Source organism: Mandrillus leucophaeus, unplaced genomic scaffold (assembly GCF_000951045.1).
Source record: "Mandrillus leucophaeus isolate KB7577 unplaced genomic scaffold, Mleu.le_1.0 Scaffold186, whole genome shotgun sequence".
In the NCBI taxonomy this organism is placed as follows: Eukaryota; Metazoa; Chordata; class Mammalia; order Primates; family Cercopithecidae; genus Mandrillus; species Mandrillus leucophaeus.
The window spans coordinates 3648298-3665510 of NW_012101876.1; the positions used below are offsets into that span (position 1 = coordinate 3648298).

Consider the following 17213-nt stretch of genomic DNA (forward strand, 5'->3'; position numbering starts at 1 on the left):
TGTGAGTTGTGTTTCTGTAAAAAAGTCAGTGAGATAAAACTGTTTAGAAGCAAAGACTTATTGCTTGATTTTTAAAAAAATATATCCCTGAAGATGAACCATGGAAAAATCACAGTGAGGTATTTTTCCTCAGAAAGAGCATTTAGTTGTAAATGTACGGCTGTAACTGTCCTTTGGAGAGCTGCTTTCTATTACAATGTTTCTTATCAGATCTATATGTATAACAGTTTCCCTAAAGTGAGTTCCTACTCTATCACTACTAAATTTAGACTCTAAGCACGTTTTGTACAAGAGACAGAATTTTGCAAGAACTGCATGCGTGGTTGCCATTTAAAGATCATAACAAATGTGTCTGATTTTCAGCCTGTAGCAAAATTGTGGTGATGCTGAATTTGAGCTGGAAGGAATTAAATGTGTGTTGGCTATATGCAGTAAGCGACTATATAGACAGTCTAAAATTAATACCATATTTATAGCCAAAATCCCATTTTATAATTTGGCATCCTGAAAGTGGAATATGTAAAATGGTTTTACTTTAGTAATTATTGTACAGCTGTAAAGAAAATTGGAAGCACTCCAACAGAACAGAAAACAACCTTTCTCTCAAAATTGAAATGATGGCCAAGTTTTAGAAAAAACTGGCTGTAGATACTAAAAGTTCACAATTTCAGTTTGTATAGTCATTCAGTCACAGAACTTAAGAATACTTATTTATTCCTTTAAAAAATGTGTTCATTTTTATGAAGCTCTGAACATCCTCAGAATAGCCTTTGAAACTCAGGAGGACCCAGTTTACCATCCTATCTATCTTTCATAAATGATGATAGAAAGTTATGAGATTGTCTGCTTAATATCACCCAGTAATGATTTCTGGAGGTGACCAAGGGGACCCACTGTTCCCTTTTCTCAGTCTGTACTCAGATAGTGAGTGGTTCTCAAACCCTTTGGTCTCAGCAACTATGGATTGATACTGACTGTATTAGAAATTGGAACTGGGAAATTTTAAATACTTATTGATTTATTTAAAAATAATGTCTATTACATGTTAACATAATCTTTTTTATGAAAACTATTTTCCAAAAGTATTTTCTTTTTAGTGAGAAGAGTAGTACATCTCTTTATAGCTAATTTAAGAGAATAGTTGGGTTCTCATCTGTGTTTTTATTCACATCTTTTTTGCGTCACCCCAGGGTTTTCCCCAGGCCACACCTTAAGCACCCATATACCTGGAGAATGGGAGGCTCTTAAGTCAACAATGGACAACTTTCCATTGCTGTATCTTAGTAATGAGTTAACATTCAGCACAATGGAATTAAAGCCGTTTCTCAACCTCAGCACTGTGACATTTTGGGCCAGATGATTGTTGCAAGGGACTCTCCAGTGCATTGCAAGATGTTTAGCAGCATCATTGGTTTCTACCCACTAAATGCCAGTTGCACTGTCCCACCTTCGGTTGTGATAAAATTGTCTGTAGGCATTGCCACGCACAATATCTCCTGATGGGCAAAATCCGCTTGAAAACTACTAGATTAGAGAAAAGAACTGACAAAAGATGGAACACAATTACAGGTTTTTCTGAAAATTACTTTTCCACAATTATAGGATAAAGTTTAAGCTGATTGAGTAATTTAAAAAGAAAGGAAAATATAACAAGACTTTGGTAGGTAAATATTAAACCATGAAAATATATAAAGAGGCCACATAAGAATATAATTTATTCCTAAAGTAGATCCCAAATAACTCATGAAGTAAGTAACATTTTAGTTGTAGTAATTAGGGTATTAAATTAAAACCCTGGCTCTGGAATTAGGGTTAGAAAATTTGAAGTTTGGATTTTTCTGTTTTTCAACTTACTGTTAAAAACTATGGAGCAGATATTGATCAATAATCAGTACAGTCAGCCCTCCATATCCATGGGTTCGCCATCCATGAATTCAGCTGAATGTCGATCAGAAATATAGTTAGGCTGAACATGTACAGATTTTTTTGTCATTATTCCCTAAACAATACAGTATAACAACTATTTATATAGCATTTACATGGAATTAAGTTGTAAGTAATCTAGAGATGACTTAAAGTATATGAGAAGATGTGCATAGGTTATACACAAATAAACCATTTTGTATAAGGGAACTGTATAAGGGACTATGGATTTTTGCTGTCAGTGAGGAGTCCTGGACCCCATCCCCCAAGAATACCAAGGACTGGATACTTGTCCTTTACCACAGCAATATCACTTTGGTAGGAAATTGTCCTACAAAAATACTTCCTAAAATACAAAATGTTGGGCATGGTGGCTCATGCCTGTAATCCCAGCATTTTAGGAGGCTGAGGCAGGCAAATCACTTGAGCTCAGGGATTCAAGACCAGCCTAAGTAGCATGGCAAAACTTCATCTCTACAAAATATCAAAAAATTAGCCAGATGTGGTAGCTTTGCACCTGTTGTCTTAGCCACTCAGGAGGCTGAGGTGGGAGGATCACTTGAGCCCAGGAGGTTGAGGCTGCAGTGAGCCATGATCATGCCACTGCACTTCAACTTGGGCAACAGAGCAGGACCCTGTCTCAAAAAATTGTTTTAGTAAAATTTAAAAATGCCAGAATGTTTCATTACAGCATTGTTGATAATATCATGAAGAATTTTTTTAAACTAACAATCACTTTAAAATCCATAATTAGATTAAATAATTTATCATACACTTTGATACTGTGAAGCTCTTCAGAACACTAAAGAATAAGATTTTAGCCGGGCACGGTGGCTCACGCCTGCAATCCAGGCACTTTGGGAGATGGAGGCGGGTGGATCACCTGAGGTCAGGAGTTCAAGATCAGCCTGACCAACATGGTGAAACCCCGTCTCTACTAAAAATACGAAAAATGTTAGCTGGGCATGGTGGTGGGCGCCTGTAGTCCCAGCTACTCAGGAGGCTGTGACAGGAGAATCACTTGAACCTGGGAGGCAGAGGTTGCAGTGAGCCGAGATCGCGCCCCTGCGCTCCAGACTGGATGAAAGAGCGAGACTCCGTCTAAAATAATAATAATATTTCTATATATGCTATTATGGAAGGATATGTGTAGTTAATACTAAGTAAAAAGCAAGTTGCGGAATTAAACATCCCATTGCCATTAAAAAAATAAATAGCACAGTCATCTCTCATTTGCTGTTGAGGATTGGTTTCCAGGACCCCTTATGAATACCAAAACCAACAGGTGCTCAAGTCCCTTATAGAAAATGGGATAGTATTTGCATATAACCTATGCACATTCTCTGCTATACTTTAAGTCATCTCTGGATTACTTATAATAGCCAATGTAATGTAAACGGTGTGTAAATAATTGCTATGCTGTATTTAGGGTATATGACAAGAAAAAAAAGTCTGCTCTGTTTTTTTTTTCCCCCAAGTATTTTTAATTTGGGTTTGGTTGAATTGATGGATGCAGAACCCATGGATACAGAGAGCCAACTGTATGTATGTATGCGCATGCAGTTGTATATGCCTAGAAATTTTCTGGAACTACTGGTGGCTTAACAGCTACCAGTGGTTATATTCCAGAGAGGGGAACTGGGAGATGGGATGGGGGAGAGACTTTTACATTTTTCCTTTAAACATTTATGTGTATCTGTGATTTTTGCCAGTATCTCCTTTGAATTTTAATATCTGGTTCTTTACACCTATTTAGGTCACGAGACATGTGTAGAACTGCTTTTAGAACAGGAAGTTTTCCAGAAAACGGAAGGAAATGCTTTTAGTCCATTGCATTGTGCTGTGTAAGTAAAGCCAGAATGAATCAGACTTGGTTTGAGTGTTTTAAGAAATACACCATTGCTGAGAGAATGATCACCATGTTACCTTACACAGGATAAATGACAACGAAGGTGCTGCTGAGATGTTAATTGATACATTAGGTGCCAGCATTGTGAACGCCACAGATTCAAAAGGAAGGTAGGAATTCAACTATGTATTAAATAGTTTTAGCCAGGCACAGTGGCTCATGCCTATAATCCTAACAATCTGGGAGGCCGAGGTGGGAGGATAACTTGAAGCCAGGAGTTTAAGACCAGCCTGGTCAACATACTAAGACCTGCATCTCTACCCAAAAAAAAAAAAAAAGACATGATGATGCATGCCTGTGATCCCAGCTATTCAGGAGGCTGAGGCAGGAGGATCACTTGAGCCCAGGAGTTTGAGGCAGCAGTGAGCTGTGATTGCACTACTGCATTCCAGCCTGGATGACAGAGTGAGATCCTGTCTCTGCCCTAGCCCCAAAAAAAGTTTTATTTTCAATAAGAAATAAATTTTAACTACTGGCCTGGTGTGAGAGAATTTACAGAAAACCCATTATTATTTAAAAGTTGATTTTTATATTTGCAAGTATAAATTATTATAAGATCTTAATTATTTTTACATTATAAACTATTTATAGATTTTAGGAAATTTTCCTCCTTTTTAAACTATTTTAAAATGTAAATTTTTCCCCTTTCTTTAGAAGTTGTTTGTTTCCCAAAGATAATTGTTAACAAAGTTAAAAGTTTTCTAAATAGGAATAAAGGCTAGAAGAAAGTCCAGCAGTTGTAAGAGGTGGTGGTATTCAGGTCAGGATTTATTTCTTTCAAAATTTCCTTCAATGATGTAATGTTATTTTAGCAATTTTGTAATTAATCTTTACTTCATACTAGTTCTAGTTTAATTAAGGCCTTCTATATTATTGAAAGTACAAATTTCTATGGGAGAAATTAGTGAGCTCCATTGAGCCTATTTGTTTGTATACAGGCAGTGCTTTTATAGCCTAATATGTAAACCCTTAAAAACTGCATGTCACAAATTAAAGAATATTTTTCCAGCATATATAACATTCAAATTTAGTCATACGTTTCAATTTTTCTTTATCACAGAACTCCTCTCCATGCAGCTGCCTTCACAGACCATGTAGAGTGTTTACAGCTGCTGCTGAGCCATAATGCTCAAGTCAATTCTGTGGACTCTACAGGGAAAACACCTCTTATGATGGCTGCAGAGAATGGACAAACAAATACAGTTGGTAAATAAACTTTTAAGATTGTATTTTCCTAAGTATGTGTATCACTTATTTATAACTTAGATCCCAAGACTTCTGACTTCAGCTAGTTATCTTACCACTCCTAAGACTTAAAACCTTTTACCTGTTTGCAATCCACATTTTCATTTAGGGATACAATGTTTTAGTTTGCCCTTACTGATTAAGGAGTCTACTTTACGATGGCCCTATAACATAGTGGTGAAGAACACTGACTCTGGAGTTGGATTGCCTCAATATGAGTCCTAGATCTTCCAGCTAAATGACCTGATGCCTCCCTCAGTTTTCTCATTTACAAAATGAGAAAAATAACAATATCTACTTGGTGGGTTGTTGTGAGGTTTAAATAAATTACTATAAATCCAGAGCATATAAAACAGTATTTAAAATTTAGTGCACAGTCACAAAATAAATGTTAATTGCCATTGTTAGAGTGTGTGACTTATACAACAATATAATTGTCTTATACAATTATATGAAGATACAGTATATATGTTACATATTACAATATTTTTCTTGTACTTAAGTTTTTGTGAGAGGGACTGTTTTGCTTTGTATCTTCGTTTCTCTACAGTGAGTTATTGGTAATCTAAGAAACATGTTCATAAACATAAGAATTGATGCACTTTTTCCTCCCAGAGATGCTGGTTAGCAGTGCTAGTGCAGAACTGACTTTACAAGATAACAGTAAAAATACTGCCCTCCATTTGGCTTGTAGCAAGGTATGTATACATTTTAAGAACATGTTTTCATTGTTAACAGTGGCATTAAAAGTTTTTTGACTTCACTAAAATGAACAGAACTCAGGACCAAACCTCTCTAATGATCACTGGTATTAGATTTCTTGAACAAAATTATTGACTTATAAGACACCATGGCGTATCAAAGTGTCCAGTAAGCCAAATAAGTTTTGGAACACAAGCCTAAGTATAATTATCCTCTTTCCTTAATCTTAATTTTGTCCTCTTCTCCTACCCTCACTCCCAAGATGTGTTTGGGCAAATATTAAGATATTAGCCAGGAAAATTCATGGCATATGAATGGTGTTGTACATTTTATATGGACTAGGGTTGCAGATTGTTGGGTGTATAAATGTACCTTGAATGGTACCCAAGTTTTTATAACTTATCTGCCACAATTTTTGTAGGGTCATGAAACTAGTGCCTTGTTAATACTGGAAAAGATAACAGATAGAAACCTTATCAATGCAACCAACGCAGCCTTGCAAACGTGAGTACTGTCAGTATCTAGTATAAACTTTGTGACCTCTAATTATAAAAATGATAAATGGATTTTTTTAAACATGTGACTGTTGGAATAGATTTCATTAGTCATAGAAGCAATTTTAATAGTTTACAACTGTCGAAACTCATTTCTAAAATGATCACAACTAAAAGGCATATTATTTAAAATACTTTTGAACTGAAACTTCATTACAACATTGACAATAATGTATTTTGTTCTTAATCCACCTACCTAATTTTCTGAAGGAAAGTAGTACTATTTTGTATATTTTATGGAAATGAACTAATAATATGTTACTTGAAACTAACAATAAATGAGGTAAGAAGCTTTATGTGTGTCTGTAAGCAAATAAAGTTTCTGAAAGAATCAGACTTTTTAATAATGTGAGCAGCCAACCTCCAGATTGACTGACAGAAATCTTACATCAGTGTCTCTCATTGTCCTTTACTATTCCATTTTGAGATTTAGTAAAGATAAAAATCTTAGAATATTGTTGCCCATTCTGGGATTAGTCAGATCCCTTGAAAGTCCAAAAATTAGTCATGATGCTTGTAAGCTGTTTTCAAAACCTATTAGAATTTATGCTACTGCAGTTTACAGTTTTTAATATATAGTCTGTGTCTTTACCAGCCTCATTCTTTAACAATGGAGGAATGCAATTTCAATGGTAAAATTATTTTAAACATTGAGTCTGAGAAGAAAAGTAACAAAAGGATTGGGTGAAGGTAGGGACTGTCGATGGGACCTATGGCTGAGCTTGATGTTGAGCTACACGTTGACAAGGTGTGACAGTGCATTGCACAGAGGTTCTGCTCTCCCTGCCCCCATCTTTGTTATTAGGACTAGGTGCCTCAAGTTTGTACCTCTTGGTCTTCACAAGTTGACAAAAATGCTCTTTGACAGCCAGGTGTGTATGTGTACATGTATCGTGTTTTTTCCCCTAGACCTCTGCATGTTGCTGCCCGAAATGGGCTAACAATGGTGGTTCAGGAACTTTTGGGAAAAGGAGCAAGTGTGCTTGCAGTAGATGAAAATGGTAAGTTGGTTCTATATTGTCTTCCCTTAACCTAGAGCTTTTATCTTTTGATGATCCATATTTGAAGAGAAATAAACTTGCATATTTTTTATTAGTCAAAGAGGAGAGCTAAAGTGAATAATGAATAGTAGTTTGCAGCAAAGGAATAAGGGCAAAAGAAATAGGAAAAGTTTTCTAACAGATGTACTTCTGAATTCCTGTATCATCTGTTATAGCAAAGTTAGTATTTACTGTTTATACTTGCCACTTTCTGTTGTTTTAGTAGCCAAAGATTTTGTTCTTTCAGCAAATATTATTAAGATCCTAATTAAGTGCTATATTCTTATTTAAAGTCAGTGCTTCTACTCATGCACGAGATCCTGTCCCCTTTTGCCTACTTCATAATGTCACTTTGACAGTTCTCTTTTATGTCCTGCGGTAACAATTTTTCGCTCTCTTCCTGTATTATTCTTCAGTATATAAACACTAGTTCCCTCATCTTTAAAAAACAATTTATAAATCTCATTACTCTTGCCAGCTGCTGCCATATTTCTGTGTTCCCCTTTGCAGCAAAACTATTATCTTGCTGTCCCCAGTTATTCACCTCTCATTCTTCCATTCTTTTGTTGTTGTTGTGGTGTTTTTTGTTTTTGAGACGCAGTCTACCTCTGTTGCACAGGCTGAAGTGCAGTGGCGTGATCTCAGCTCACTGCAACCTCCGCCTCCTGGTTTCAAGCAATTCTCAAGCCTCAGCCTCCCCAGGTAGCTGGGATTACAGGCACCCGCCACTATGCCTGGCTAAATTTTGTATTTTTAGTAGAGACGGGGTTTCACCATGTTGGCCAGGCTGGTCTCACACTCCTGACCTCAGGTGATCCGCCCACCTCAGCTTCCCAAAGTGCTGGGATTGCAGGTGTGAGCCACAGTGTCTGGCCTCATTCTTCCATTCTCTCTTAATTTCCCTGTAGTCAGGCCTTCTCCCCTCACCCCTACACATAACAAAACTATTCTCATCAAAACCACCTATGACTTCTACTATGTTAACTACTACTTAGCTCTCATTTTACGTGATAAATCAGCTTTTGACATAACTGATTACTTGTTTCCTTTGATAAATTTTGTTTACTCTGGTTTTTGAACCCCACACTTCCTTGGTTTTCCTTCCACATTACTAGTTATTCTTTCTTAATTTCTTTTACAAAATTTCTCCCTCCTTTCCTTCTGGGACTCAATCCTTCATTCTTTTTGCTTTCTCTATCTACATTGACTCCCTAGTGCTCTCATCAATTCCTTTGGTTTTAAATACTACCTATATGCTGAGAATTCCCAGATTTATATCTCCAACCCAGACTTCTCATAGTCTCTGTATATCTACGTGCCTAACTGACATATCCATGTGGATATCTGATAAACAACTTAAACCTAGAAAGTCCAGAACTGAACGGTTGATCCTTTTCCACTCCCCTTGCCAGACCTACTCTCCCCACAACATCATGATCTCCATTGAAGACAATTCTTATTCTTATAATTGCTCAGGGTAAAACCCCTAGAGTCATCCTTGATTCCTCTCACTCATACCCAGTGTATAGTCCATCAGCATACACTGTTGACTCCACCTCTAAAGTAGATTTAAAATATGCCCACTTTTTTATTTATTGCCACCAGCCTGTCCTGGATCCTTTTAAAGTATATGAGAACATGTTACTCTTGAATTTCGGTTCGGTTTGGTTTTGTATTGTTTTGTTTTGTAAAGAGACAGGGTCTCACTCTGTTGCCCAGACTGGAGTACAGTGGTAGATCATAGCTGATTGTAACCTTGAACTCCTGGGCTCAAGAGAACCTCTCACCTCAGCCTCCCAAGTAGCTAGCACTACAAGTATGCACCACCATGCCCAGCTAATTTATTTTTTGTGGTGATAGACTCTCACTGTATTGTCCAGGCTGGTCTTGAACTCCTGGCCTCAAGCAATCCTCCCACCTCGGCCTCCCAGAGTGCTCCACCTGGCCCCATTCATAGTTCCTAAAATGACTTTACTAGGCCCTATATGATGTGTCCTCCACCTCGTCACCTTTCTGATGCTGTTTCCTAGTCTTCTCCTTTCTCTACTTGATTCTGCAATGCCAGCCCCTCCACAGCAGGGTTATACATGCGTTGTGATCTTCATTCTGACTGTTAACTCTGCCTGAACACTCTGTCCCCAAACATCCCATGACTAAATCCGTCACCTGTTTCAAATCTTAGCTCCAGTTTCATCTTCTCAATGAAGCATATTCTAACTACTCTGTACTACAACTTGCTAGATACTCCTACCATGGCATTCTCAGTCCTTGTTAACCTGCTTCACTCTTTCCTCTTTTTTTACATAAAGCTTTTAACATATTGTGTATAATGTACTTTTTTATTATGTTGATTGTGTGTCTTCCCCACTAAAGTGAATGTAAGCTCCACAAGAACAGTGAAATCTTTATCAGTTGCATTCACTGATATATTCTTAGTGTTCTGAATAGTGCCTGAGCAAGTGGAGGCTCAGTGAATATTTGCTGCATGAGTGATTATGCCAAGCACCGTACTAACTTCTGAGGATACAGTGTAAAATAAGACATAGTCTACTCCCTTGGAGATAAGAGTGTAAACAGGCTATTAATGATGCACTTAAAATAGTTTAATTGGAAAAAGCATAGAATGCTATAAGAGTACTTAAGAGGGTCTTCAAATCCTTTCTTGCAGGATCAGAGAAGGCATCCCAAAAAATGTGACTGCTAAGCCAAAATCCAAAGGATAAGGAGAAAGTGGGGAAGGAACTTTCTAAGCAAAGAGAGTGGCATGTTAAGAGATATAACTGGCCGGGCACAGTGGCCCACGCCTGTGATCCCAGCACTTTGTGGGAGGCCAAGGCGGGTGGATCAGCTGAGGTCAGGAGTTTGAGACCAGCCCCGCCAACATGGCGAAACCCCGTCTCTACTAAAACTACAAAAATTAACCAGGTGTGGTGGCACGTACCTGTAATCCCAGCTACTTGGGAGGCTGAGGCAGGAGAATCGCTTGAACCCAGGAGGCAGAGGTTGCAGTGTGCCGAGATCACGCCACTGTACTCTAGCCTGGGTGACAGAGCGAGACTTCGTTTCAAAAAATAACTCCCATGCAGAGGAGAAGATCCTATTTTTAGTCATATTCTGACTAGAAAACACACATGAAACATGCTTCTTTCCCCACCCCCACTATCATCCAAGGCATCCTGGCCCATGTAATGTGTTGTTCTGCCTGCCAGCAGCAGAACAATAGCAGCAGGCACCTTTAGAAGAACCCTTGAAGGAAACGTGGGCAGTGAAGCACTCCCCTAGCTACTTTGGACAAATAAAATTTAATTAAAATTACAGACAGCCTTCAGCCACTGCTGCCAAACTTGGAAGGACATCAGTTGTTCTCTTTGACCCTTGACAAAATGGGAACTTTACAAAGGGGGAAAAAATTACTTTTTGTGACTGGGCACAGTGGCTTACTACTGTAATCACAGCATTTTGGGAGGCAGAGGCAGGAAGATCGGTTAAAGCCAGCAGTTTGAGACCAGCCTGGGCAACAAAGCGAGACCCTGTATCTACAAAAAAATTTTAAAAATTAGCCAGGCATGGCATGGCCTATAGTCCCAGCTACTCAGGAGGCTGAGGTGGGAGGATCACTTGAGCCCAGAGGTTGAGGGTGCAGTGAGCATGATCATCACACTGCACTCCAGCCTGGGTGACAGAACAAGACCCTGTCTCAAAAAAAAAAAAAAAAAATCCTTTCTTTATCAAGGCTAATATAGCATAGATGAAAATATGTGGGAGACTGGAAGCAACCAGATGCCCAATAGTTGAAATGTGTAACTAAACCATAGTATAATCGCACAATGAAATACTGTATAACAATGAAAATGAACTAACTACAGTTACATATAATATTGATAAATCTCTCATAATGCTACACAAAAAAGCCAGATATGAAATAATACATACTATATGATTCCATTTATATTAAGTTTTTTAAAAACTCAAAACTAAACTGTAGGCTGGGTAAGGTGGCTCACATCTGTAATCCCAGCATTTGGGAGGCTGAGACAGGCAGATCACTTGAGGCCAGAAGTTTGAGACCAGCCTGGCCGATGTAGTGAAACCCCATCTCTACTAAAAATATAAAAAATTAGCTGGGTGTGGTGGCACACACCTGTAATCCCAGCTACTCTGGAGGCTGAGGCAGGTGAATCACTTGAACCTGGGAGGTAGAGGTTGCAGTGAGCCAAGTTTGTACCACTGCACTCCAGCCTGGGTGACCGAGTAAGACTCTGTCTCCAAAAAAAAAAAAGCTATAGTGTTTATGACTCCAAGTTGAAAGCAAGGAAATTACTACCCCATAAGCCAGGATAGTAGTTACCATTGTGGATGGAAGAAGAAAGGTACAATGATTGGGTAGAGGATATATGGAGGCTTCTGGTGTGCTGGTAGTGTTCTCTTTCTTAACCTGTGTGGTGGTTATACAAATGTATGTTTTGTGATAAACTATTAAAGTTCCATGTGGTATAATTGAAGCCTGGCATCACACTATTCTCACTTTTCTCCCACTCCATCCTCAAGACTGAGTCTTGTACCAACTGAGGTACCAAATGTTTCCTCCTTGGTTTGCTGTGTTGACACTTTGTGGTAACTTACGACTAAGGTCAGTTGTCTTCTGCTTAAAAAAGAATATTTACAAAGGAAATATTTGTTTTGATTTAGTAGTTTTTAAAGTTCATCTGTTTTAGTTTGTCTACTGTTTTTCTTCGAGAGACTATGACCCCAAGAGAAAAGTTAAATTGACAACCAAGTGTCATTCGTTCAACACCTATCTTCTGAGCACCTGCCCTGTGGCGGATCCATGAAGTTATACACAGATTTCTTAGCGTCAAAAAGCTTCCTTACATAACTACAAATTAAATTTTTTTATTTTTTCTTATCTTGACACTGATAAAACTACAAATTAACATTAAATCTCTGCTTACCATCCTAAAAGAAGATTCACTGATCTGTGGTGGTTTTCTTATTCTAGCCCAGTTTCTTCTGTGAATTCAGATGGATACGGATAAGTTGTGAGATCTTGGGGAAGTCGTTCTTCTCAGGGTCTGTTTTCTCTTCTGTTGTCTAGTCTAACGTCTCCTTCCACTCTAGGTTTCTATGGCTATTCTTTTTCTACTTAATAGAAACTTGTAAATCATGCTGGTTACAGCAATTTATTACAAGCTACGTAATGTAAAATATGTCTAAAGTTGAAGTACTTTAGGCTTATTTCCTTATCTTTGCTGAAATATGTCTCAGGATGCTTAATTTTTAAATTTTATCTTTAATTCTAGGCTATACCCCAGCTTTGGCCTGTGCTCCCAATAAGGATGTGGCTGATTGCCTGGCTCTCATTTTGGCCACCATGATGCCTGTCTCATCAAGTAGTCCTTTATCATCCTTGACATTCAATGCCATTAACCGTTATACCAACACCTCAAAAACAGTCAGCTTTGAAGCTTTGCCCATCATGAGGAATGAACCTAGCTCTTATTGCAGTTTCAATAACATTGGCGGGGAACAGGAGTACTTATACACTGACGTGGATGAGCTCAACGACTCCGATTCTGAGACCTACTGAGAGGCTGAGGAGGAGGGAGTTCTCACAGTAAAGCTTCAAACTGTGCTTTTTCAGGAAAAAGGCACTTTGATATTCACGTAGAAATTCAACCTAAGAGGAAAGATCGCACAGTGAGCCAATGTTAAGAGATGTGATGACATTAGGAGGAAGAGTTTTAAAGGCAAGTTTTACAAAAGGAACTTCTAGAATCTTGAAATAGACTTGACTGAGGAAAACACGTTGATGTCAGAGTTCTCTGTGGAATTGTTTAATTTGGTTTTGCAGTGCCAGGAATAATTGGGGACACTGTGCACTCTAACCTGCTTACACAAGCAACACTATTGTAACAGAAGAAATAAAGACACTAAATTTAAATTTTATCAATAAAATTACAACTAAATTTAAAGGCAATAAAAGTTTGGTACAGTAGGCATTATGTGCACAGCAAATTGCAAAAGGACCAAATAACTGAAAGGTTTTTTTAATAAAATGCCATTTTGTGGAAACTGGAGTAGATGAAATGAAACATTACCTAAACCAAACTGCAATATTTCTGGAAATGAAGCTGAGATTTGGTTTTAAATGTTGAGTTTTTTTGTTTTTTTTTTTTTAAGAAAATATCTGAAAGCCTTCCAATGCTGTATTAAACCATGAGAGAAAGCAGATGTATTTTTACATTTTTTCTTTTACATAAATATTTCAAATTTCCAATTTTTATACTATTAGAATTAAAAACCAGCTGACTGGGTGCAATACGGGTGAAAATACTTGTGACATAGACATTGAGATGGATTGGGGTCAGGCTGTTGCCCTGTTTTGAATGGTTTGGGTTTAAAATAGTACTATTTTTGTTTAAAAATGTAAAGAATTTCCTAAAAAAAAAATTCATGAAATCGAAAAGTAGATTATTTCACCCTATTGCAGCTAAGTGGTTCTGGGGCATGGAGTCTTCAACCTCTCTACTTTGAATGGCACACCTTAGTCGCTTAGGTTACTTTTGTGTCCCCACCTTGGGTTGGGGGATTTTTTTATGTTTATTCTGATCTATGAGTTTTGAAAAAGTGAATAATCAAAAGGAAAATACTTCCTTGTTGTTCATAAATTAAACATCACTAAGTCTCTTGGAAGGCATTTCTGTATTGGGCAAGATTTAAAATACTAAAGCCTTAGGTCCTATTCATATTTAAAGTAGCATGTTTGTAACCTGTTACTATTTGGAGAGAGAAGCAGTTGCCTGCCAAATTGAAGACTACTTTCAAATAGCAAAAGAGAGAGAGAAGGCTGATATTTCAGCTTTAAATAAATATTTGTGTGGTTCTGCTTTTACTGTAACTGTCACTTTCCCAGTGAAAATGATTTCATAAACATTGAGGGTCTTACAGGTATGGGTAAAGTTCTATAAATTGCAACAAAATGATACCCAATTTCATTTTATCCTTTTTGTATTGTGAAACTGGAAACTTTATGACATTGTAAATTATCAGCTGGTTTTTCTGAATATAAAGTGTGAAAACACAGAACAGTATTTTGATCTATTTGATAATTTTGTGGGTTTTTTGAAGAATTAATGAGCATGTACATAGAAATAGTGACTGCTTGAATACTGTATTTACTTGCACTCTTTCAGTACATCAAGATTCCTGTATATTTTAGAGTATAATAAAACACAGATGTGAGTTGTATTTAATGAATAATGTATTTGTATCTGTGCATATTATCTACAAATCTATAAAGTTTCTAGGGCATTGACTACTAGATTTTAAGCATTTTTTCTAAAATATTTACAGAAATTATAAGTCTAATCCCCCATCTTTTCTTTATAATATAAAGAAGTCATAATGAACCCTTCCTAATTATTAGTAGTAGGAAGGTGAATATGCATTTTAATGGCAGTGGACTACATTTTCTATTGTACCTTTTGAAAAAAAAAAGAAAAAAGAAAATTCAAGCAGATTCTAAAAGTATACATATGTGTGCTTTCTCTTTCCTTTTAGGAATTCTCTTCTGAATTCCCTGAGGGAATTTTCTAGAATCTCAGAATTGAAAGAGACCTGAGGTTCATCCACACTCTAACCTCTTAACAAATGCAGGAGTCCCTTCTACAAGGGTGATCTTTCCACCTTGAACACTTCCAAGTGACTCTACCTCACCAAGCAGTCCATTCAGTTGTTGAGCAGCTCTAACTGTTAGAAAGGTCTTCCTTAGATGGAGTTGAAGCCTCCCTCCCGGTAACTTCTGTCTTTGGGCCCGGGTCTGTCCTCCAAGAGAACCCTGAGAATGTTGGAAGGATGAATCTCGCACATTCTGCCATGTCTTCTCTTTTACAGGCTGTTTGACTTCTCTGCTGAAGTGATTTCCAGAAGGACTCATTTGACACACTATTAGATTTACCACATCTAATGAAATCCAAGGTGTGGCTATAAAGTGACAAGCTGTTTTTAATTTATCACATATATCAGAACTTCTATCGTGCATCACTTATATGTAAATGATGCTGTTACCAAAAACATTAAGGTAGTTCTTGCGAATGCCACCCCACTAAGAAAACTATTTCATTACTTTTGTAATCCATCTGTGAGAGTCTGCCCCCCAGCTTAACCACTTCCTTTGGTCTGCACCCAATGAAGGGAAACCCCAAAGTACTGTCTCAAATGGTATTTGAACTATACCAGTATTGTTGGAATAAGTACATGAACTACTTGAATGAATGAACACAGTGCCGTAGAAATTTCCTTTATGGTTACACCTTGTATATCTAAAGCATTCAGGCCCTGTTCTGTAGTGTTTCTTATCCTCACACAGAGTAGAAAAGCCTGTTTGCTTTCTTTAACTTATGCATAAAAGATGACACCTGAAATATCTGATGTGTATTATAATACCAGCTTCTGCTCTAGAACTACTTTGGGTGAAATGGTGGTAATAGCAAATGACCTCCTTTAACAAGACACTCATCTCAAACAGTGCCATTTAGTTCAGGAGATCTCGAAGTGTAGCTGTAAATTTTGGGGTTAATTTGGCTTATATTGGACCTTTTAAAAGAAATAAAGTTTTTTAATGCAATAAATCAAGTGTCTGTCTCTTTTACATGCAAACTTCTTTTCCCTTAAACTGTCTAGCATTGAATTGACAAGTTTTTTTTCCTTTTTTAATAAAAAAAAAAAAAAATGACTTTTTAGCAAAGCTGATTTAGACTTCACATGAACCTATCTATATGGGATTTTCAAATATATTTATTCAACAAATATTGCTTGCCTGCTGTATACTTGGCAGTAGGAATGGGCAGAAAACCAAGGAATTTTGATCTTGTCCTTTAGGAGCTTACAATTAATTTCATTGTGGAAAGGTATAAGTAGAAAGTAATAAAAGTGTAATTGAGGTAGAGATGAATTGATAAAAGGTACAGATTAAGATCACATTGGGAGGGAAGATCAGAACAGGCATCATGGAAGACTAGGTCCGGACATTGAGAATCAGATTTGAACAGATGGAGAAGGGGGCAAATGATACCCTGTGTGAAAAGAACAAAATCAGCAGTTCTTTAAATAGTTGGTGGAGTTGGCGGAGGGGCGCTTTGGGACAGAGTAGATATTGGCACTTAGCAATCCTGAGCATAGAAAGATGATGAAAACATACAAAAGAGCTAATTGGAAACATGTACGAGATTAGATAATAGAAGTGAGAACAAATGGATATAAATAGGTGATGAGAGGAACAGGTGAAGAGGGCTTTAATAACCTTTCTTAAAATGGTCTTTATGCAGGTAATAATAGAAAATGCCTATGCAGCATTTATCATGTACCGGGCAAGGTTGTAAGTACTTGAAATAAATTATCTCTTAATCCACACAACTGTTCCATGTGGTAGGTACTATTTATAGCACCATTTAACAGATGAGGAAAGAGAGGGAGATGAAGTAGTGTTGGCCCAAGGTCACCTGGCTGGTAATTTGTGAAGCCTAGATTCAAATCCAGGCAGTCATGTCTATAGTCAGTGCTCTTAACCCCCTAATGACTGCTGACATGCAATCTGGTCTTTGTTGAAATTGTTGATTTTGAAGTTGAGACACACACTGAACACTTAATTATTTAAGTTCTCAGTTTTATTCTCCTAGATTGCTATTTTTAGAAGAAACACGTAAATCTGACTGCAACAGGTGTTTATTGAACACCTGCTATGTGCCAGGAACTGTGCTAGGCTCTTGGCATACAGCAGTAAAGGGGGAGGTAACATAGTTTGACCTCAGGAGCGGATCCTAAAAGAATGATGTCTACTTA

At 37.4% G+C, this 17213-nt stretch overlaps 1 protein-coding gene across 4 annotated transcripts in view; it reads left to right on the forward strand.

Moving 5' to 3' along the window:
* Positions 1 to 16003, forward strand: part of ANKRD28 (ankyrin repeat domain 28) — a 129595-nt gene extending 113592 nt beyond the window's left edge. For all 4 annotated transcript variants that reach the window (XM_011977945.1, XM_011977941.1, XM_011977943.1 and 1 more), the window contains 7 exons: positions 3680 to 3767; positions 3859 to 3942; positions 4893 to 5038; positions 5693 to 5775; positions 6201 to 6283; positions 7243 to 7334; positions 12674 to 16003. In XM_011977945.1, the coding sequence (XP_011833335.1) occupies positions 3680 to 3767; positions 3859 to 3942; positions 4893 to 5038; positions 5693 to 5775; positions 6201 to 6283; positions 7243 to 7334; positions 12674 to 12960 (863 nt within the window). In that variant the 3' untranslated portion in view covers positions 12961 to 16003. The remainder of the gene's footprint in view (positions 1 to 3679; positions 3768 to 3858; positions 3943 to 4892; positions 5039 to 5692; positions 5776 to 6200; positions 6284 to 7242; positions 7335 to 12673) is intronic.
* The last annotated feature ends 1210 nt before the right edge of the window (positions 16004 to 17213 follow it).